Raw genomic sequence first — 23,184 nt, 5'->3', positions numbered from 1 at the left:
GTTTGTGACTGGGTGTTGCTGCTGACATGTCGGACTGGCTTTGTTTTATTTTGGAATTAGGCTCCACAAAGGAGAAATCAAGACTTTTTTTTTTAAATATTTCGCAGGTGCTTTAAGTTCTCCTTTCCAGCAGTTTGATGTCTGACACATCCTCGGGCTGGATGCTTCAAATCTACATGAAACTCCATCAAAATAGCACTGCCTTGTTATTTTGTTTCAAACTTAGAAGCAGCTTTTGTTTAAAGTAGATGTAGCAGGCAAAAAAAAGAAAAGAAAAAGTAAGCAAAGCAGAAACGAAGAGCCATTTCATCAGTCGGGGTGCTGGAATCTAGGCAACAATGTTTGCCAGCCGTGGTGGCAGCGGAGGAGGTAAGGGGGGGAAATACTCTGTGGAGGACCTCTATGGCATCAGTAAGAAGCCCAAGGCGTCGACCTCCTCGGGGAGTATTGTGGCCAAGGCTGGGACCCGGAGCAGCAAGAGCTCGGAACAGAAGACTGAGTCAGAGGCCTTGGCCTCTCAGATCCTGGAGGCAGCCCACAGACTGGTGGAGCGACGCCGGCTGGAGCTGTACCTGAGAGAATGTGGCCTCTCCCTGGCTGAGTGCGAGGCTGAGCGCTCTGCAATGCCGTACAGGTATGAGGAGAAGACTTTACAGCATGAAACCATGAGGCAGTTAGAGTTTGTAGTTATGACTTAGTATATTTAATTAGGCCACTAAAAAAAAATAAAAGCAATTATTAATAATAAAGAACTGGAATGTACAGCCTACACGAGGCTGCAGATTTAACTCAGATCTGGGTTTCAGCTGCTTTTTTAGCGAGTGCAGGACTCACACTGAATGTCTGGATTTTACAGAGATAATAAGAGACCATCCCGAGCACTCAGCCATCCGTGGATGATCCATTTTAATAACATGGTTAATATTTTTCTAACATATTACTAATGCGTTGATGTAATTGAGTGTTTGGAGAGGACTGCAATTGAAAGGCAGTGAGTGGAGACATCATTCATGAGAGATGGGGGAAAAAAAATATTAGTTTTTTTTTTTTGTTGTTGTTTTTTTCTCACTGGTGACCTAAAAAGAAACATCAGGCGTTTGATGAGATTTCAACGCAGAGGACTGATGAGTGTACGTGGCCGGACTGCAGAAGCATCCGGTTGTTCAGGAGCACTAATGTGAGTTGTACGTGAGCCATTGTCTAATTCCAGCCTTCCCAAAAAACAGCCTGACGGGGTCAGGCATCAGTGGTGCAGAAGTTTGGGGTTAATGATGCATGATTTGACAGCGGGGGACGGGCGGTTGGTTGTTGTACCGCGTGCATCTCTCTGTTTAAAGTGTGGAGGCGAATGATGGTGGTGTTGGCTACTCTTCAATCAATTTACCAAAAACCTAGGGAAAAATAGATTTTTGTAAATTGAATGAGACCTGAAAAAAGGAGGGGTGGGGTGCTTACAGAGAAGAGGAAGATACGGGCCAAGCTGCTGCATATTTCATTATTACTGCTTAAACACCATCATACTAAAATACTGAGTACAGATTCCATTCCATTTGTCATTTTATTTGCTATAACACATCCAAAACATGCAAACACAGTCATCTAGTCTCCAGCACAGTTGCCTCTAGGTGGCAGCGTCATCATGGTGTGAAGACAAGTCTGTGACCAATGACTCAAAAGCAGAAAGAGGGACAATAGTGCAGGCCAAGGGGTATCATTTGTGCAATCAGGTGACATTTGCAATTTCACATCATTTTTATGCTCAGATCTAGGACTTACTTTATAGCACATTTGTACTGGCAGCGTACATTTTGTAGCTGAAACAAACTAACGGTGTACCAGAGTATGATTCAGCTGATTCGACCACCTCTGGCAGAACCGCTGCCATCACTTGAACTGCCCCACAGAGCCTGCAGTGGAAGTTGTTTCCACAGCCTCTGTGCGCCTTCATTTGCATGAGATCTGGACTCCCTCCTGACAGAAAATGATTACCTGTAATCAAAACAGAAGCCAGCATCTACCTTGACGTTCTCTCTCGTTTTCCCGGTTTAGCTGCAAACATTTGAGCTGCAGAAATGTGAGCTATTTAGATTCTGAAAAACAGACAACGAGGGCCGAATGAAACGAAGCTAATAGGTCAGACAGATTCGAACATGTGTGAATCTTCACGGATTATATCAAAGTAATTCTGTCCTCTTTTCGAGGAGCTGAATTACTTTTGAATAAAAACCGCAAGGAGAAACAAGATGCCTTCAAAGTCACAGGGTCAACGCCATCAGCTTTCTCAGAACGTCATGCGAATTTCATGTTGAGGCACACCTGCAAACACTTCTTAGCGTTCTTTAGTGCTATTTTAGTTCAAGCGTGTCAAAACCAACATGAACACCACCATGGGAGACGAGTTTTCTTGCTTCATCCTGCTTTAAAAAAGACATTTACACATTTATTTATTTCTCTATTTACCAGGTGTTACGTCGAATTGTTCTGTTTTTAAGTGAAAATGGAGCCAAAAGGGTGACAGGCAAGTCCAGGTCATTTCATTCTGTAGCATTAAAGGAATATGCTTGCAAGCACTTATCAAAGTGCGGTTTGGCAGATTTTAGGGGATTATAGCTCAGAAAGTCACACTTTGTGATGAATTTTTACGCTGAGTCCGAGTTGCATGAATAACCTACCTTTTCAAGGATGTTCAAATTATAGAAGCTCTTGTATAATCCAGCTTGAGAAGAAAAAAAGCCATCTATCCCCTTATTTTCTGATAATTTGATTCCATAACCTTATCATTACTAGGAAAATAAGGATGCACCACACATGTGCTCATTTTTGGTCTTTCTCCACCCAAATACTTCAACATGAGGCTCACAAGTGCTGGTTGTGTCCCGAGGTTTTAGCGCTGTAAGCTTCTGAAGTGGAGAACAGACTGAGTCAGTGTCATTACTGTGTAATACGGTGATGCCAGTGGCCATTATGTGGAGCGAAGGGGAAGGTTAAGCCTACAGGGAGATGAAGATAAAGAAGTCGACATGATTATGCAAAAGTTTGGCTATACAAAAATAATGTGCTTCCTGGAAAATAAGCGCCTTAACAGTGAAGTGGAAGTAATTAAATCTTCTCCTCTTTTGAAGCGCCACCACGGGCAGCATTCGTATTTTCTCTCTGCCTGTACAGCTGGAAACTTCCCCGTCCAAACTTGTGCTGAATGATTCTTTAGAAAGAGCTGATTGCCAACTCAAAGTCACATTCTGCTGGCAGTGGATGCCCTGCAATCTGCTCTGGGACTGCAGATCTGCTTCAAAACATTAGATGTGAAACCAAATTGACAATGGTGACAAATGTGGGGTATTTTGCACATCGTCCTGCTGTGTGAAGCAGACTTAGCGGGGCGAGCACTAACCACAGAGTAAAGCCTTTTGGATTGACAGTCCTCTCTAAGGATATGGCATCACACTTTAGATGGTAAACAAAGCCTGGAAGGGGCTATTATCATTGCTTGGCCACCAAAATGACACATCCATTTCATTTCATTATGATGGGCTGCAGGATGATCTGATATGCCCTGCCGTGCTATGCCCGTGATGTGATGTATTGTGACTTAGAAACCATCTATCCTCTGTTTGCTCAGAGGTAGTAATGAGTGTAATTCTGGTGATTGGGTCATTGATGGCAAATCAAGCTATCATTGGGGAGGGCAATGTTTTGCATAGGAAGAATAGGAATAATGGGAGTGGTGGGAAGACAGAATTCTGGATCTTATGGAGGGCAAAAAGATGGTTTGGGGAGGGGGTTGAGTACGTATAGCCTAATGTGTGCCTTTGTGATGAAATGTGTGCGCATCGGTGTGATGAAAAAATGTGGATCACACCCGAAAGAAAGGGAGGGAGAGGGAGTATCTATCCAAACCCCCACACTGCTTGTGTGTCGTGAACGTTTTGAAGCCTGTGGAAAAAAAAAGGAGGGGGGGCGGTCTCCAAATGATGCTGGAGAGCCGAGAGGCGGCACCGAGCGTTTGAAATGTCTGCTGCAGCTGATTTTGGGGCCAGTATGCCGGCATTTTTTTTCCAAATCCGCGCACCCTGAGATCCTGGCGAACAACGGGAGACGTGCACAGTTACCGCTGCTGCCGGTATGTGAACAACTTCTCACACTGAAGCTAAAGATGAACCGGCTCCGTGCTTGCTGATTTTGTTGGGTTTTTTTCCCCTTCTTCTTCTTTCTCCATCGCTGTTGCATCAATTGGATGCTGCGTGAAGCCGCTTGGTGATGATGCATCGGTGGGGTTTGAGTGTCTTTACCCCCGATCTGACTTTTCTCCTCGGCGATGTAAATTCGAGCTATTGAGCCCGATCTTTTTTTTTTTTCTTTTTTTTCCCCCCCCTTTTGCTCACCCACCTTGCGACAGTAAAATAAAAGGTGGGGAAGAAATATGAGTGATTTCGACGCGAGGTGTGAGGATGCCTGTAGCTGTGGTTGTGTCATTGCTGCGGCACGTTCCGGAGCTCCTCAGCTCAAGACAGTCTCAACAAACCTCAGCTGAAGAGAAAACAGCAAGCTGGCAAGTGCTTTATCACCCTACATAAGCCATACAGAGCCCGTGCATGTTATGTCGGACGAAGCCACTCTCCAGGGAGGGCATCTATTGCACTGAGATTTTATTGGGGTGGGAGGGTGGGGGGGCTTCCCAAGAACTGCCACATCCCCAAATTCGTCTGAGGACTGCTGCGAGCACACAAGCTCCCTGATGATTTTTGGAGGGCAGCCCTGATGCATCGTGTGAGTGTGAAAACTCCGAGAGCCTTTTTGCCAGGTTTGCATCACCAGACAGGAGACTGAGCAGACGGTAACTCTGTGTGTGTCATGTTTAGAGGCTGGACTCTCGCCTGCTCCCTCCAACTCTGAGCCAAAATCTTTGACCTGCCCTGTCTGAGCCCTTTTGTATGAGCATCACGGCGCTGCCACAACAGCACGACGGGAAACGGTGTCGAGCAGCACCAACAGTTTGTAGACATTGCTGTTTGTGTGACTCCTTGTTTAAAAGACAAAAAACAAACCCAACCCTATACTCAGACTCTCAGAATAAGAGACACAGACATCAGCTGCCAGGATGCAGGTGTCTTTTGCATGCACTGAGCACAACCTCAAAAGTCGCAGCGAGGACCGGCTTTGTGGCCTTCGCACCGCTCCACCTCCTGGAGGGAGCAGTGGCGGAGTAGGGGGAGGTGGTGGCGGTGGAGGAGGAGGTGGAGGAGGAAGTGGAGGTGGTGGTGGTGGTGGAGGAGGAAGCGGAGGTGGAAGCAGTGGACAAGGGAGCAATGGCAACTACATGTCTCAAGGTTCTGTCAAGACCAGGGAGGGTTCCGGGTCTCGTCAGACTCCTCAGGGTCACGCCCACATGAAGGAGGCTATTGGGCGCCACACCAATATGAAGTACAGGTGAGTATGAGCCTGACTGGGGGAGACAAGGAGCCGGAGCTTTATGGTTGGAGAGATGGCTTTTATTTCGCTCTGATCACTGTGGCCTTTTGACCTCCACCAGAGGTGAAAGTCCTCCACCAGAAACAAGGTGTTGGGCTCCGGGTTTGGGCCTCTTCTTCACAATGAGGCTCTACCTGCCTTGCCGGGCCTTCATTATTCCTAGTTCTGCCAGTCTCTTTGCTGAGATGTGAGGTGAATTCGAGGTTAGCTTGTCACCAAACATATCACCAGTGAGCAGACTGCCTACATATCCATTAGCCAGATGAGAAACACCTCAGTGAGAGCAATGACTTCTCTGACATTATAAAAATATGACATTTATTCCTAAAAGCGCTTATGGATATAAATAAAAAAAATGCTTACATAAGTCATACTATATAGCCCTAATGCTATCACAATATTTCAGACAGTATGCATATGGGAGCATTAGCCACAGACTTTGCGTTAGCCTCTTTCTCATTTCAGCAGATTAATAATACAAAAAAAAGCTTTCCTCCAATAACAGCTTCTCCTGAAACCACACTAGGACGCCTGGCTTTTCTTAGAGGTTTTAAACACATGTACTTTCATAAAATATCCTTGCAGGAGACCATCGTATGCACAGAAAATCTCTGCTGCACACACACCAGGTCTGAGTCATAAAGTAGGAAGGAAATCCAACCAGATAAACAACAAGACAAGAATGCAATGTATGTTTTTCCTCTTTTAGTGTGTTGGCAAACTTGTGGTTTACCTTTGATGGATTAGAGCTTGAAGCTAAACAAGGACAGCTGTTCATGCACAGCTCATGCATGAAGGAGGCTCGTATTTATACATAAACATACATTTTTAAAAAAAGGGGGGGAAAGCACAAAGCATGCACTTTAACATTAGGCTGCAGACTTCCACAGGCTCACACCGTGTTTCCATCTTTGGGCTGTAAAACTCGAGAACTAGGAGGAGAGTTTTAACGACCTGGTTTCTTGGTAATCAGGTTGATTGAATTGCTGCCATTCTCTTCAGTCAATTTAGTTTCCACTTAATAAGATGCTTAAAAAGGGAATAAGGCACAGGACAAAACTAGGATATTTCCACTCCTATTTTTTTCCCCTTTAGAATCACACACATATAGGACTTTATGATTGGGCTGGATTTTTCCGGTTGTTCTGCCGTCTCTAGAAAAGTGTCACTAATAGGGAGTGCAGCAGCACAATAAGTCTATACAGCATATGGCCACTTCCAGTTGCCATTGGCAACACCCCAGGCATTGCCTTTAGTTTTTGTCTTATTTTCTAATCAGCCAGCACTGCTGTCGCTTATCAGTCCTTTCCTTAACCGAGTATGCTCAAAGCTCCACCACCTGCACCACAACAGTCTGGTTGTGGCGGCGTCGTGGTGGCCGCACATTCCTCATTTCACACCGTTATTACAATTACACAGAGGTCAGGAAGGAAGCAGGCTTTTGCCTTCACTCTAAACCACCCGTGAACTATATAGATATATAGAAAAGTGGGCCATGGCCACTGTGGTGTCATCCACTGGTTTGTGGAGTCCCGGATTTGACCATGTTTGGATGAATGGCTGGAATGCAAAGGTGTGTCCAGAGACTGTGTAACTGCATCGCGCAGAAACAGATATCTGCTAATTATTGCTAAGTAACATAGAAATAGAATAAAAGAATATTACTCTGCAAAAAACACCTGAGCACAGATCTCTTGTTGGTGTCATTAACCACGCAGTGAGCCCTGTGATTTGTCAGATGATTGCATTAAAAATGTTCCAGGGGGGCACAAACACACAGAAGAGGTCACGATGGGTGACGAAAAATTTCCCAGCTTCTGCTCAATGGTGATAACGTGGAGTATAAATGAAATTATATTATATTATATTATATTATATTATATTATATTATATTATATTATATTATATTATATTATATTATATATTTAGTTGTCATGATGGTGAAAATGAGTTAAGGAGACCAATGTGCCAGGCTGTAAACATGCCCTATAATGCTGTTTAAACGCAATGGGGGATTGAATCACTCTTGTAGGCAGCCTCAAGTGGCCATTTGAGGAACTGCATTTTTTGGCACTCCAGCGCTGGTTTCTATTTCCAGTTCTGGATGCTGCTGCTTGCGTTGACCACATCTTTGTGGGCCTTCTGTCTCATTAACCCAAGTATTGATCACTCACAGGCAGGTCACAGATACTCAGAGTCTTTCTTTGTGGCTCTCTCTAGCCTCTTTCTTTGATCTTGTTTAAGCTTCTCACTGTTTGCTTTTCAAATGCTGCCCTTTTTTACTCCCTTACAGTGCACTGCAGCATTCTGGTTTGTGTGTGTGTGTGTGTGTGTGTGTGTGTGTGTGTGTGTGTGTGTGTGTGTGTGTGTGCGTGTGCAATATGCTGTGTGTTCAGTGTGGCCACAGGGTATGCATTCGAGCTGATGGAGAGGTGACTGTAGCAGTCAGTTCTGTCACTCAGCAAAACGTCTATTTTTAAAGTAACTAAACCTTCTGTTTTCAACACCAAACTGTCCAGATGGCCCAATTTTATGGTTCCATTTGGCACAATATGCTCAAGTTTGAGAAAATTGAATTAAAAGATATGACAAGATAATGCACATTTCACAGACAGCGCCAAAAATGATTCGACTTTCCTCTGGAATCGCATCTTTGTCATGTTTGCACCTAAATATTTCAAAAGAGAATTTATCTAAAATCATCATTCACAAAGTTGTCTGTGCAAATTAAAATTCACATGAATTAGAATCAAATATGGTATATCTGAGCATCATGAATTTCTTAAAACATTTTTTTGGTATGAGTTTAAAAAAAAGAAAGGGGAATTTGATTTACATTAATTCTGGAGAAGACCATAGATCTATCTACCGCTGCTCCTCACAGATGGCCGCGGGGCACGCTGTGTCTGTGGCGGATGCCTATAAATCTTAATGCATGCTTGAGAGATGGGGAATGTGAATAGGGAAGCCCTACTCAGATAAAACATTCAGCACTGACATGCAGTAAACTGTGAAACAAAGTATTATTGTTAAAGAGCCAAGATGTGAGAAAATCAAAATAAGTTCAGGACAGCTGGAAAGACATGAAGGAGTTTAGGAGCGATTACCCAAGAATGCCGTTCTACTGTATCTAAAAGAACTCAAGTTAAACTTAAAGACATGTGATTGTGAAGAGTGAGAACAAACTATTGATGACACTCGCACGTGATGTTTGACATCACAGCCAGCAGCTTAGACCAAAGACTGGAGACGAGGAGCTGTTGCTGGTTCCATGAAGAGTCTGTGACCTGATGGGAATTGCTGTGGTGTTTTTGCACTTTGGCTTTTGCAAGGATTAATCAAGTAATAGAGACCTTGTTAATCAATGAGCTTTAAGTTCTGTCATCTTAGGTGCACCAGTTGACCTCTATCATCTGCTTTGGTGCAAAGCAACTGCTGTTAGTGATGTGGCTGTACTCGTGCTACAGATCAAAATCTTAAGCTCTACAAAAGTTCCCTGATTTCAGATTATTTTGCCAAACTAATGTACTTCCAAGCTGTTTCTACATTTTTAAACATTTAGGATATGCTGCTCCAGTTAAAGCAGACGACAAACAAAAACCTCAGCTGTACCATAAAGAGAAAAACAAGAAAAAGAAGATGTAGCGTTCATAATAATACCTGATACTGGGTTGCATGTTAAACTGGAGAACAAAGCCTTCATGTATTTTCATGAGGATTTGAAGTGTTCTGACATTCAGCCATGCAGAGAGGTGCCGTTGTCTGGAGGAGCGGAAGGTGGAAATCTCAGTAGCGTAGTCGCAGCAGCTAAAGCTTTGGCGTCGAGCGGCCCTGTCGACTTTTAACACGCATCTCATGCTCATTTAGTGCTGCCAGACGGTGACCTACCCTGAGTGTTTTTACTCTCGCCGCGTGCCTCTTCTTAGCATTCAGATTCTTATCTCGCCCGCTTTTATGCGCTCTGACGGCACAGCGGCGTCACCGGCTCGCTTTGTTAATTTCACTCCACGCGCCGTTCACACGCGTGCCACCGAAGGCAAAGCGAAGTGTAACAAATCCCCAGCAGCGACTAAAATATTCATCGTAACCGGCAGGTGAAGCGATAATGTAGTGATTTTGACCTCACGCTGTTGTCATGATTAACCACGGGAAATAAATGGCCTGTGTGGCAGGGAGGAGAACACGACTGCGGGCTGCAAAAACCTTGACCTTCAGCTCTCCTCTCTGTCGCTCTGGGACATTTATTTATTTATTTATTTATTTATTTTCAGGAGAGGTTCCAGTTGACTGGGCAGATTAGTGACTCACTTTGAGGTCTGGGAAGTTTTAGGCAAAGTAACGCCGGGTGTTCACTTGCTTGATTTCAACCAAAATATAATCCAAACCATGATCTGTTTACTGACTGCTAAACTGTGGCTGCTTATTTTCATCTGCCACCCACTACTACAGCACGCTGTACGGTGCTTAATGTTATAATTACTGCATATATCATGCATCTGAACAATATCTAGGCTGTTATTATGTGTGCAGCTGCTTGTTGGGACTTGATTAAGTGTATGCAGCGGGCAACTTAATCCTCTCAAAATGCAAAGTGACCTGCGTGTCAGTGTTGTTTGATGAAGCTCAGAGTTGTCAATAATTGACTGCATTTGGCGGCTTACTCTTAACTGAGAGGCATCGTAATCGCGGCCAGAAAATCCACATCACGTCCTCGGAGTAAGGCTGTCTCATCAAAGTCAAAGACTGGTATTGTCTTCTGGCAGAGCCATCATGGCCGCATGTTGTTATTATGTAAGAGCAGAGGGCAGCCTAATGAACAAGTGTCCACATGCTCTGGAAAAGACTCAAAAGGCATTTAATTAGATTATATCAATTCCTCTTTCTTCTTTTAAAATCTTACTTTTATTTGAAACTCTTTTCAGTGTTTTAATATATTCATTTATTTAAATAAATCTTGGTAGCATTCATTTGCCTGCCGTGTAATACACTGCAAAATTCATTAAGGCAAAGTAGTTGAGCTGTTTTAAATCACAGGGAAACAGGAACACCAAAGAAAACCGGAGGACGGCGTGATACTCAAAAACATGCTCGCGATTGCATTCAATCACTTTGAATTCGCTGCGCTGTCACTCACGGGGGCATGAGATCCGGAAAACGCCACATCCCTCAAATACTCGTCTTTATCCGTCTGCCAGCGGACATGAAACAGAGGCAGAGTGCAGCGACCTTCTCAGCGAGCGAATTTCATTAACATTTGATTACATGTTGGGGCGAGTGAACATTTTTTGGGGTTTTTTTTGTCGCAGGTCACGTGTGTTCCCAAACTTGGAATAAACAGTAATGACAGCGCATTGTGTCAAATTCAGCTTGTGTGAGCTCTTTCCTGCACCACTTCATTACATGCATTTTTAGTTAACGGGAGAGTCAGGACCACTAATAAAGTGTCAGCAGCTGATACGCAGAATTGGAGGAGAGCAGCTGAGATTGTGCGTGTGCGTGTGTGTGTCTTTGTGCCCTTTTTTCTCCATTCGCTCCCTGCACAGCATGTGTATTTTATAATTAGGACAGACCTGATTTCCTAACTGTTTTAATATAGCTGAATTAAAAAAATCACATTTACATGAAGGGTCCATTGTTTAGGCTAATGCTTTTAAAAATAGCTACATCAATAATTAGTACACTCTTAGATGCTGGGGTTTTGATTAGTGCCAGGCCATGTGGCTAATTTGGTTTCATTTGTCATATAAACCAAAAAATGTAGCTCTGTTGACATGTCTCTGGATTATTGAGAATGACAAGCAAAGCAAAAGTTTGTGGGGGCGTTTTTTTTAGTGCCATAACTTCTGCCCACTACATTGATTGTATTTAGGTAGAAGCAGGCACAGGTGAGAAAAATCAGTTCTCTGTAATTTGGGTGAAGTGACCCTTTAAAGCCACAAAAACAGTGTGTGCAGCATTACTGAAAGAGAACAGACAGTCCACCATCTTCCCACACTCTGTGCTCAGAAAATGTGTGTCTAAGCATACACATAAAACTGACGTGAGTGTTATTAATATCTAGGTCTTCCCTCTGGAGAAGAGCCTGCTCAGCATGTGTGTGGCATTTTATGACAACTGCAGAGGGAAGGGGGAGAAAAAAAGTCCACCATTAGCACCTAACCATCTGTATATAGTGTCTTCCTCCTGTCTCAGGTGAAAACTAACTGTGAATGTCAGCACAGGTTAAAATGCTGACTAAACCGTGACGGAGCACCTGTGTGTCTCCTCTGTCTCTCTCTCTCCAGCGTTAATAATGTATGGACGAGGCAGCCAAGTTGCTACAATCATCTCGTTTGGAGATCATGATTTATGGCAATGGAAAAAATAGAGAAGAAAACACTGGAAGACCTATTTATGAAGGCTATAGAGAAGCATCTGTGTGCCCTGCTCAAGAGTGCATTCATGCATGTCTGCATGTGGAACTGTGCCTGCGTTCCAATGCAATTCCCATCAAGCGTGAATATTCACGTGAAAGCATCAAACCCCTCCCCATAATGACACATGCACAGATGTTTTCCGTTTATTGCACAGCGTCCCTCACATCCGCCTCAGATGAAATATAGGCCGAGCGTCTGGGTGTACTGCGTGCGGGAGATAGTGGGAAAAGACTGTCAATAGGGAGATAGTGCGAGGAAAGACAGAGCATGTGTTTCTCCAGACTCACTGATAGTAATTTAGCAGACTGCAGCATTGCAGAGAGCGGCGGAGTTGAGCGCAAGGGAGGGGGCGGCCAGTTGTCACACATGGAAACAGTGACATCCTCTATTGCTCAGAAGCACTCGCGCACACACAGACATAAAAATGGGATTTTTATGTGGCTCGGCAATTGTGGAATTCGCCCAGTAATGCACACCGGTTTCAAATTTGCTCCCTGTCATGATGCGTTCACAAGCAGCGTTCACCAAACACGAGGCTGTCAGCTTCCTGCACTCATCTTTAAAAAGCATATCGGATAGAAGAGCATTTAACAGAAGAAGAAAACATTTGTGTAACAGCCGTATGCCACTGGATGCTTGACACACTCCACCGAATGCTGACTCATGTTTTGGTGGTATGTTTTTTTCCTCACACGTAAGCCTTCTGTTTGCCGTCCTGGTCCAATGTGAAAAGGAAAGTATGGACAGAAGGTGTGTGACTAAGCTGGGGAACAGATTTTTATTGTCCTTAATTCACAGCTCAAAGCCATCATGCATAATTCTAATGAGTTTTTCTCAAGTTCCCTAAAAATAATAATAAAAAAGAAGGTAATAAACAAAAATAAAGTTGGGTATAAACCATATCGTTTATTTGCTCCCGGTGTGCAGATACAGAAGCTACCTCAAAAGCAATTTTGAATCAGTTTCAAGCTTTGCTTTAGAAGCTGATTAAAACTGTAGGGAATATTTTTTCCGGATGCTGTTATTGGCCCCACCTTGTCAAATGTTGCTTGACAAAAAATAAATAAAATCCCATTTATTCTCATCCAAATAAAGTTGAGACAAAAAAAGGACTGATTTGATGGATACTACAAAAAAAAGAAAAGCCAACAAAAAAGAACAAAACAAATGGTAAAATATTCAGGTAGCTCATTTGAAATAACCCAGTCTCTGAAATATGTTTTTCCCATGTGCCTCATTTAAATTTACTCCCAGTGTTCAAAGTGGCTGTCAGCGTGAGAGAACAGACAGAGCTGTCATTGGTTGACGAACCACGAAGAAAAGCCAGCTTACCATACAAGGAATCAGCTACATCCAAACCCCGCAGACACATTTCCCTTTAAATAGCTTTCCTGACCTACCACCTGTGTGCTTTTTTAACAGTTTAACGTAATGACACAAACAATATGTATTTCACACCCACATGGAGTGCTCACATAAAGACTGATGCCCCCACTACACACACACATAAAGAGCGTGAAACAAATGCTTACATATGCAGGGATCTAAAAATAGCATAAGGTTGGGAATAGAAAATAGACCAGGAAAATAAAAGCGGGACTTGTTCGACTGAGTCTAAATGCTCTGACAGTCTATCTTTGTGCATTTGGCTGTTTTTCGGTGGACGCAGGCAGACAAGCCGAGAGGGGAGAGGCGCTGGAGATGAAAAGACGGCGAGCAGCGAGGTGCACTGCAGTTCTGCCGGCTCTCCAGCTGGCTCCCCGGCTAATTAGAATGGGGGAGAGCACACAGGAGAGCAAAGCATGAAGCCCACATCATTTTCAGCTGTACATGCTCCTGTGGTCAGAAATGCAGCTCTCTGCTTCTCCCCCGTCTGCCCTTCAAAATTCAGCTGTCTGAATAATCAGATGTGGCATGTCGGTTAATGGACTCCTCTTTAGCTCACAGAGCATTTTTGAGCCATTTATGGTGCAGACCAAAGAAGCTTTTGCCGGGACTCTCTGCGCTGAGCTCCGTCCCCTCCAGGTGTTTCACTGGCCCACTGTAATACTCTGAACTGCTAACATACGAGGGATGAAAGGTCAATTGTTCAGAAATAATTAGACAGAGGAAGTCATTTTACCAGAGGCGAGAAAGACTTTCACTCAGCAGCTGCAGTGGAGAAGTGAAGTGTCGGAGACCACGACAGAAATAAATTACATCTGTGTCAGGTTTTTAATTTTGTGTCGTACTTTTGTTTTACATGTGACACCAGGTTTGTGTTACATGCTGCTACAGAATAATCAGGATCTCATCAACAACATCGCCATATTAAGATGACTTTTAGCTTTCAAATCCTAATGTGTCCAGTAAAGCAGTGCGCCAGCTCCCTCATAGACGTGAATAAATAGTTTATAACGCTGTAATGTAGTTGTGAGTGGATGTGATTATTAATAAACCGAAACTACTTCAGATGGCTCGGAGGCTTGGGTAGAAACAAATAAGACAAAATGTGTGTTAAATACAGTGTAACATTGCAGCTGCCATCTTTTTTCAACTCCACTTAGAGATACAAGTAGCTCGAAAGGCTGCAATTCTTAGTCTCATCACCGCTTAACCACAGTGTCTCCCTACTGAGGATTGCTCATCACTCACATGCGTGCATCTTACTTACTGTGTTTGAAGATTGTATGTCCAGATATATTCCAACTGCCCACACATTTTGTGTGTGCGCGCGCTTTACAGGCATTTCTCATCTAACCTCCTGATTTTTTTCCCTTTCTATAGGAACCTGGGAAAATCGGGCCTACGTGTTTCCTGTCTCGGGTTAGGTAAGTTGGGATGAAGGCAGGGAAATATTCAGCTCAGCTTCAAACTCTTAAATAAAATCCGTCTTTCTGTCTCTCCCTCCCTCTCCTTGTTCAGGGACCTGGGTGACATTTGGATCGCAGATCTCTGATGAAGTGAGCATTCTCTCTCTGTGTTTGTATGAGAAATCGATTCCCGCACACCTTCACTCGTTTGGTTTTTGTGTAACACCGTTCGGCGCACTGTAACCAAATCTCAGTGTTTACGATCGCAGGAATATGTGTGACAGGCCTTAAGACTGCTGTAGCTTGGCGAGATATTGTCTGTATTATCCTCCCTGAGTAGTGCCCTTCATGAACGACCTCTGGGTAATTGGAATTTATCCGCCGTCTGCTTCTCTCAGTCTCAGTTTTTGTGTTCTCTCAGATGGCAGAGAACCTGATGACCGTAGCTTATGAGAACGGAGTGAACCTGTTTGACACAGCGGAGGTGTACGCCTCTGGAAGGTCAGACTTCACTTTCCTCTCCTGAGCCTCAATTAAACTTCTTTTTTTTTTTTAAATCGTCTGATTTCTCTCACAGCAAATACAAAAATGCAAACCTGTTTTTATGTGACGTCGTCTTTTATTGTTCCATTCTTCTTCTTTACATTAATCTGGTTTTCTTTGGTCTGCGTGTCTTTATCAACTCTCTCGTTAAACGTTACATACAAATAAAGTTTATTAGCCTCAGCCCGTCACAACCAATGATGTGTTTCTCCACAGGGCGGAAATTACTCTAGGGAACATTATCAAGAAGAAAGGCTGGAGGTGAGATTACTCATTCTTCCTAACTGACTCACAGGCATGCAAACCTTTTTAACTAGACCAGATCACAGATTTACTTTAAATAATCCCTAATAATCCCTTCCTGAGATGAAATGCATTACTACATGTTTTTATTACTTTTGATAGCGGCACACCATTAAATTCTCTCAAGGGAAAGCCATACTTGGGGGAAAAATGTAGAGCTTTATCCTCAGAGAGACTAAAAAGGATAAAAATGTTAAATTCCCTGATCAGAGATGGTGGCTGACTCACCCAGCTGCCTAAGAGACACATATTGGTAATAAAATGTTTTAATTTTAACACCAGAAAGAGAGAAAGACTGTCCGTACTATTAGATTTAGGATGAGCTGATTCCCTTAACTTAAATGTTATGCTGCAATCAAAATACTCACGACTTCTGTCCTTGCCAGACGTTCAAGTTTTGTCATTACGACAAAAATCTACTGGGGAGGCCAGTAAGTATAAGACTAAAACACTAGACTCTTCACATTTCTTCAACCCAGCCTCTTTCCATTCATCATTTTAAATGAGGATCAATGATTTGTATTTTCATAACTTCACAGGGCAGAGACAGAGAGAGGACTCTCCAGAAAGCACATTATTGAAGGTACAGTCTACTCATGTATTTGCAAAGTGTAAACCAAATAAGGGGTTATTCTGGTCCAGTTGAAAGCAATTTAAATAAATTTCAGTTCAGTTATATTTATAGAAAATTCAGCAGATCACACATCAGTTGCCTTAGGGCATTTTATTTTGTAAGTTAAATACCCTACAATAATACTTAGAAGACGAACAGAGCAAGTGCTTTGGCGACAGTGGGAAGGAAAAACTACCATTTAACAGGAAGAAACTTTCAGCAGAAACAGACTCAGGGAGGGACAGCCATCTGCCACGACTGGTTGGCGGTGAGAGGAGAAGACATTGGATAAATATTTTTCTGCAGCTTGACTTTAAACTGACAATTTAAAATAGAAAATGGGTCATTTGGAGCTGGACCACAACATCACCACAGACACTGTGGGGATCTCTCACTCAATGACTCAAATTAGCTGAGGTGAAACTTAGCGCACAGCTGGCAGAACTTTGATATAAACTGAAGTGGTGATTTACATATATAAAAAAATCCAGCCCACATAGAAAAGTCACAAAGGGAAAATTTTGCTTAGAGACCAAAAATATTTTTTATAAGAGACTATAAACGAGTTTATTTTTGCTCTGAAGTTGGACATTTTAACACAGGAGTCTATGGGGATTAGCTCGCTTATGGAGCCAGCCTCAAGTGGCCATTAGAGGAACTGCAGTTTGTGGCACTTCTGCGTTAGCTTTAGGCTTATTATACATTAAAGACTATAAATGAAAGCCTTGCTTTATTAGGTTGCGCTGCATCTTTATTTTGTATGGCATGTTTTCCTGTGTGTTACTTCAACCACCAATGATGTGGTTGCTATCATCCATTCGAAGCCCCCTTTACCTTTTAGTGTGAGCGTTGTTTGATTCACTCAGTCAGCTCCGTGTTACACGTCACAGTAAGCACAACTTCATTTTTAACTGTGATGTCAGTGGACACTATTGGGATATGAGGTGCATTCACTTTGAAGCTATATCGCTTTAAGTGCAGATGTTGATGGGTAGGATGTTTCAGAGGCCTGTCATCAGATTTGTTGGGTCAAAGAAAATACAGAGGTCAGGTGAAGGTACATGTCTTGATTACTGTTTTCCAGCCATTTCATCGGTTCCAAAAATAATCCTAAAAAAGCTAAAGGATATGGTGGTGGTCTTTGTTCCTTTTGTAAGCAGCACAGCCGCAGGATGACCATTTACCTTGGACTTGAATGACTTTTTTATGTCATTGTCATGAAGCTTTTGATTTGGGGCGGTTGCATAATGAGTGAACTACGTGCAGCTCTTAAGGCTTGCACCGCGTGCAGGGACAACGCTCAGATTTCGACTCTATGCACTATTTTTCACTTTGCTCAGGAAAAAAAAGTCCAACTGCTGACTTACCCAAGGTTAGACGCTTGCCCAGAACATTTGAGAAGCAGAAAATCGAACATAAAACAGAATCACTCATTTTACCCTCCACCAGCACACTGTACTGAGGATAATCATTAATATCTTGGGAGGAGCTGAATGCTATTTTGATGCCATGTAAACTTAAAATGTAAAAAAAAAAATCACTTCAGTGATCTGGCCTAAGATTAGGCACCAGCATGAAGTTCGTATTTATAGATCTACTGGATGAAACTCCATGAAATTCCAAACACACACTCATGTCTCAATCAGGAAAAAATGTAATAACTTTGGTCCTTCCCTTACGCTTCATTGAGCATGATTACCAGATCAATATAATGCAGCCTGATACTTTGGTTTATTGCCAAATAACTGCAAAGCTATTGACACTGTAATTACACTCTCTGCTGTGTAGCGGTGGCTCAAAACATCACTGTGCCTTAAAGTTATGACTCTTAGTCCAATAATTGACTCGTGTTTATCACAGGTTTACGAGGATCCCTATCAAGACTCCAGCTAGATTATGTGGACATCGTTTTTGCCAACAGAAATGATGTCAACAGTCCGATGGAAGGTCAGTTTGAACCGCTTATTACTGTTGTAGCACAAATATGGAGGGTTTTTGTATGGTAGTGTGTTTTATTTGTGGAAATAAGCTTTAATCAGATGCGTTAGAGTTGTCAAATGAATGTAATTTAAGTGAGATGTGTGTGCTGTGATTTGCAGAGATTGTACGGGCCATGACGTTTGTAATAAACCAGGGTATGGCTATGTACTGGGGAACCTCGCGCTGGAGCGCAATGGAAATCATGGTGCTGAGCTCTCACTCTTAAAGTCTTACTCTTCACAAATTCACGAGTGTCAGCTTTTTTCCAGATAACGCTGATCACTTACCATTGCATTGTGTTTCCATTTCTGCGGCACCAGGAGGCATACTCAGTGGCACGCCAGTTCAACCTGATACCACCTGTATGCGAGCAGGCAGAGTATCACTATTTCCAGAGGGACAAAGTGGAAGTGCAGCTTCCTGAACTCTACCACAAGATCGGTCAGGCATCCAAAAATCCCACAGCAACATTTATCTCTTCTTTTTAATTAAGTTTCATTAGTTTCATTCACACTTTCCTCGCTCTGTCAGGTGTTGGAGCGATGACCTGGTCTCCGCTCGCTTGTGGTTTAATCACAGGCAAGTACAGTGATGGTGTACCGGAGTGCTCCAGAGCAGCAATGAAGGTCAGTTTGATCTTCTACTTCTTCTGGCTCCACATCAGCCTCACTATAGTCCTTGATTTTATCGGCATACAGTGTGAATCAGTGCTTTTCTCCATGTTGGTCCTGATGAAGGGGTACCAGTGGCTGAAGGAGCGAGTGAACAGTGAGGAGGGTCGGAGGCAGCTGGCTAAAATCAAGGAGCTCCATCTACTGGCAGACAGACTGGGCTGCACTGCTGCACAGTTAGCCATCGGTATGATCCGAGAAAAAGGCCTTAATATTTTAGTGCAGACATACAGAGATGCAGCTTTGCTTGTTTTCGCATCATGTGACTGCAGATTAAGACTGAATTGATTCGTATTTGCATGATTTTCACTCCTTAAATGACTGATTCATTATGTTGAATCTTACTGTACACACGCAGGTAGGAAGTGCTGTAACGGTTCTGGGAGAAGTGTAGAAAATCTATGTCTCCTGCATGAAAATAACATTACATAATCTGTGATCTTGTTAATTAAGTGCTTTGTGTATGTATGGTCTGCATTAAGGCTTTCAAATGGAATCCAACCACTGGTTACATCTGTTAACATTTTTTTTTAAAAAAAGAAGTCTAAAAAATCAGCTACTTCGGTTACAAACTCCTCCAGCAATAAATTTTTCCTGGTTTGCTCTTTTTACAGCCTGGTGTCTGCGCAGTGAGGGAGTCAGCTCAGTACTTCTGGGTGTTTCTAATACAGACCAGCTTCTTGAGAATCTGGGTGCCCTCCGGGTAAATATGTGCTGTATTCAAATATGCTTTTATGTTTTGTGCGCAATAAAAAGAACCACCCCAAAAAAAACAGCAGATGACACTTTAAGCTGATGCCATCCTCCCCTTCTTTCAGATTTTATCTCAAATGACCCCTCAAACCGTTACTGAGATGGACGCCCTGCTGGGAAACAAGCCACACTCGAAGAAAGAGTCACGCGCTTGAAGATTAAAATCTCAGCGACGGACGATGTTCCGAGAAGATGAAGAAGACTTTGATATTGGGGAAACATCGCTTTTTGCTCTGCTGTATACTCAACAACTTGCATGTCCTCGGCAACATTTATGCTTCCAGTATGTGCGCATATCCATTCTGCGCAGTACATTATATCATGTAGAAGAAAAAAAGGAAAAAAGAAAAAGAGAACTCTCTCAATTGTGGAAGAAAAAAAACATAATCGATCATATATTGCTCACTGTTGATTGTTCACAGACTAATTATTTCAACATAGAGGAAGGCTAAAGCTGGTCAATCAAATGTCAATCCTAAAATGAGGAAAGAAAGAAAAAAAAGGCCACCTCTGCCCTAACATGCAACTTTACTGCGTGAACGGTGCTTTCATTAGACGTGTGAGTCTCCTCCCCTCACAGCTGCCTGTTATTCTGTGTGATGTTTAGTACCCAGCAGCCAGAGAGCTAAAGGTTAGTCCTCATGTGTCTAACCGAACATTTCCCGTAGTGTGCATGTGACTGCTCTGCCACACTCACCGCTTTATAGGGTTGGGAACAATGAATTACTTGTGAAGTAATAAAAAAAAAACCCCACAGCAAATAAGCCACTCTGGTATTACTTTTTTTTTTAAAAAAAATCACATGACTTAAAAGGAAAAATTGGCAAATGAATTTCAAGCATGAAGGTTACAGAGTTAGAACTGAGTCTGGCAGAAGTGTTGAAATAATAATAATAACTTATGTGTGCTGTTACGTTGTCAAATTGGCAATCAGAAATCAAAAGCCAGTGACATTTTGCAAAGTGACTTTTCCCAACCCTGCTGCTTTCTCAGCGGTCTGTTTGCCTCCTCTGTGCGCATGTCCCTTTAAGACAGAATAGCCCTAACAGGGTGTAAATGTGGCATGGCTTTTTTTTACGGCTTATGTAGATTTGCAGTGCCCTTGTAAGCCATTAATTTATTTATTTTTTAAACTCTAAGCGGTCAGATAGTTTTATCCGACATAACCGTCCTGCTGGGCACGCTCGCTTTAAAGGCTCCCAGCAGTCTGCAGACACGGCTTGTGTGTCCATGTTGCATATAATCTTTGCATCGTCCTAAACTTTGTCAAAAGATGCTGACATCACTTTTAGCGGTGCCGAGTTGCTGATCTCGAGTCGCAGGTCTGAGACGGAGTGGAAAGGTTGCTGGGTGTCTGACACAAAGATTGGGACATATTGTGGTGAACGTTAAGTTTTCAAAAAGATAGGAAATAAAAACAATAAGTCTGAGTTTATCAAATGTGATACGAGTCTTACCACAGACCACTTAGGGTAAGATTTCGATTAATGTTAACTTTTCTTTTTGTTTGTGGAAGCCTGAAAACACAGCTTCTCTGCTCATTTCTCTCTCTGCATCGCTCCAAATTCGTTCCCATTCTCAAGCACATGCACGACAGATTTTATACTGTGCACTTTGTCTTTTTCCCTTTAGTTTTGTAATGACTTCAATACTTTGTAATGTGAAGGGGGGTGTCTTTTGTTTTGTTTTTCTCTTTTTTTGTGATTTGCCATGAAAACTAATCTCCGAGGTGGAGTTTTTGATACACCGGAGTTGTTTCAGCAGACACGAGGTTGCAATATATTGTAAATAGGCTCATGTGTTTTGACGGTGACGTAACAAGAGAAAGTTCAAGTCTGTGGTTCATGAAGGTTTTCTTAAAGGAGCCGCTGAAACGTGGCTCTCTGTGAGTCTGTCATGATGTACAGTTCGACTGAGCGTAGCTTCCTGTGTACATAGGTCCTTCAATCAAACCCTGAAAATGTAACTTTGCCTGCCTAACTTATATTTTACTGTCTTGCAACAAAGAGAAACCAAAAAACAAACAAAAAAATAATAATAATAAGAGAAGAGACAACTGATTCTGAATGTATCATGTCTGTTGCTCAAACCTACTTAAGGGACAAAGCACACACCCTGTTCCATGAAGTCCAGTGGTTTTTGAACCTGCAAACGTGCAAACATTTACATTGGGATTAGCCAACTCAAGCTTCTTGCACCCCCTTCTTTCAGCAGTTAATAGAAAGTCAGATGAGATTTTTGTACTTCCAAAACCCGGAGTAGTCTAATCACAGGTGTGACGCTAAACCTCCCCCCCCAACTGCTAGCTACTCTTCCACGTTCATTTTTGGACCACCCTTTATTTGTGTACATGTGCGATGCAATTTTACGAGTTGCATATGAGGCGGCATATGGGCCGCGAGCACTAGGATTAGTCACAACCTTCATTCTCGCATATCATGTGCTCCCTTGATGGGTTTTAGCTTCCTTATGTACACTTTGATGATCAACACAATGTTGATGGACATACTTAGATGACTAAGACACTTAAACCTGTAATTGCTTCAGATTTTTGTTTTATTTTGTTCGACATTTTTATGCAGATAGAAAAAATAAAGCAGCTTTCAGCTACATATTTTTATTTTATTTGTGGTTAAGCAGTGACTGGCAGAGGAATGTTCTTAACTAAAGTCAGCAGAAGCCAGCAGATAACACTGAGTGCATAATGCATACCTGCAAAGCTAGTTTGTTCCTTCCATTTGAGGTTAGCCTGCACCTTTGTGTTGCTGCTGATATAACAGAGCCTCTTTGTGTTGCACCAAAACAGCACGAGTTGACCGAGCGTGGCGACGGGTGCTGACCGTGGAAATAGTGATTTTTTGTGTGTGAAAAGGCTCAGGGAGATGTGTTGTTTCAGAGAAATTCGAAATCTCCTCACTAAAGCGTAAAAAAACTTTGATTATTCATGTGGATCTTCAGACTGTTCTTTCTCCGAGGGGGAAAAACGTCTCTCTGTGAAATCTGGCATTAAGGACTGTTTGTGCTTATGTGGATTTACTTTAATCAGCTCCTTCTTTTCCTTAGTGCTTCTTGTTCGGGTGAAGAAACGCAATGAGTTGATCAAACTTTTTCTTTTCTTGTACGTTGTCGATGGTGACGTTTGTGACAGGCAGCTTTGTTGCGTGCAATAACAGACTATATTTGTAACAAAGGTCCACATCTGATTGATCACTGTGCAAGCGCTGGCTTACAGTATGAGCCCCACAAATATTCAGCTGCACATCCAAAGGAGTCAAATTTGCACCTTGTAGTGTTACTGTACAATTACATTTGGGGGTTTGGTTAGCACTAAATCGCAGGTGGATTTAAAACACTATAAAGCTCACAAGTTCAAGAAAGGTGCGAGTTAAGAAGCCTTGCATTTATTTCCCTGCTTACATCCTGTTAAATGTGTGCCAGCTCTTCACCCCTGACTCTTTCAGATGGATGGTACGAGAACAATAACTCAGCCGTGTGTCCGGCGCTCTGTGCCGTGCCCGCTGGGACGCCACACATGTTTACAGCGAGCAGAAAACATCTGTGACGCCAGCACCGGTAGGCTTTCTCTTACTGGATTCCCAGGTGCCCTCGGAGCGACAGATGAAACACATGTGCTGAAAAATATT

General features: G+C 42.7%; 1 protein-coding gene across 2 annotated transcripts; it reads left to right on the top strand.

Annotated features, from left to right (window-relative positions):
- Positions 1-294: 294 nt before the first annotated feature.
- On the top strand, positions 295-22,152 carry LOC146378997 (voltage-gated potassium channel subunit beta-2). 2 transcript variants are annotated; one of them, XM_084942234.1, is made up of 14 exons: positions 295-634; positions 14,652-14,695; positions 14,790-14,827; positions 15,099-15,178; positions 15,437-15,481; positions 15,910-15,954; positions 16,063-16,106; positions 17,997-18,083; positions 18,236-18,321; positions 18,437-18,557; positions 18,648-18,742; positions 18,854-18,974; positions 19,402-19,490; positions 19,606-22,152. In XM_084942234.1, the coding sequence occupies exons 1-14, from the start codon at positions 339-341 to the stop codon at positions 19,693-19,695; spliced, it is 1,281 nt and encodes a 426-aa protein (XP_084798360.1). In that variant the 5' UTR covers positions 295-338; the 3' UTR covers positions 19,696-22,152. The 2 variants fall into 2 exon arrangements, with proteins under 2 accessions (XP_084798360.1, XP_084798359.1); XM_084942233.1 differs by lacking the exon at positions 295-634 and adding an exon at positions 3,860-5,427.
- Positions 22,153-23,184: the final 1,032 nt, after the last annotated feature.

This window comes from Perissodus microlepis, chromosome 10 (genome assembly GCF_051167445.1).
Source record: "Perissodus microlepis isolate ML-2025 ecotype Zambia chromosome 10, ASM5116744v1, whole genome shotgun sequence".
Classification (NCBI taxonomy): domain Eukaryota; kingdom Metazoa; phylum Chordata; class Actinopteri; order Cichliformes; family Cichlidae; genus Perissodus; species Perissodus microlepis.
The sequence above is the reverse complement of the archived record's forward strand: the minus strand, read 5'-3'. Positions and strand labels throughout refer to the sequence as shown.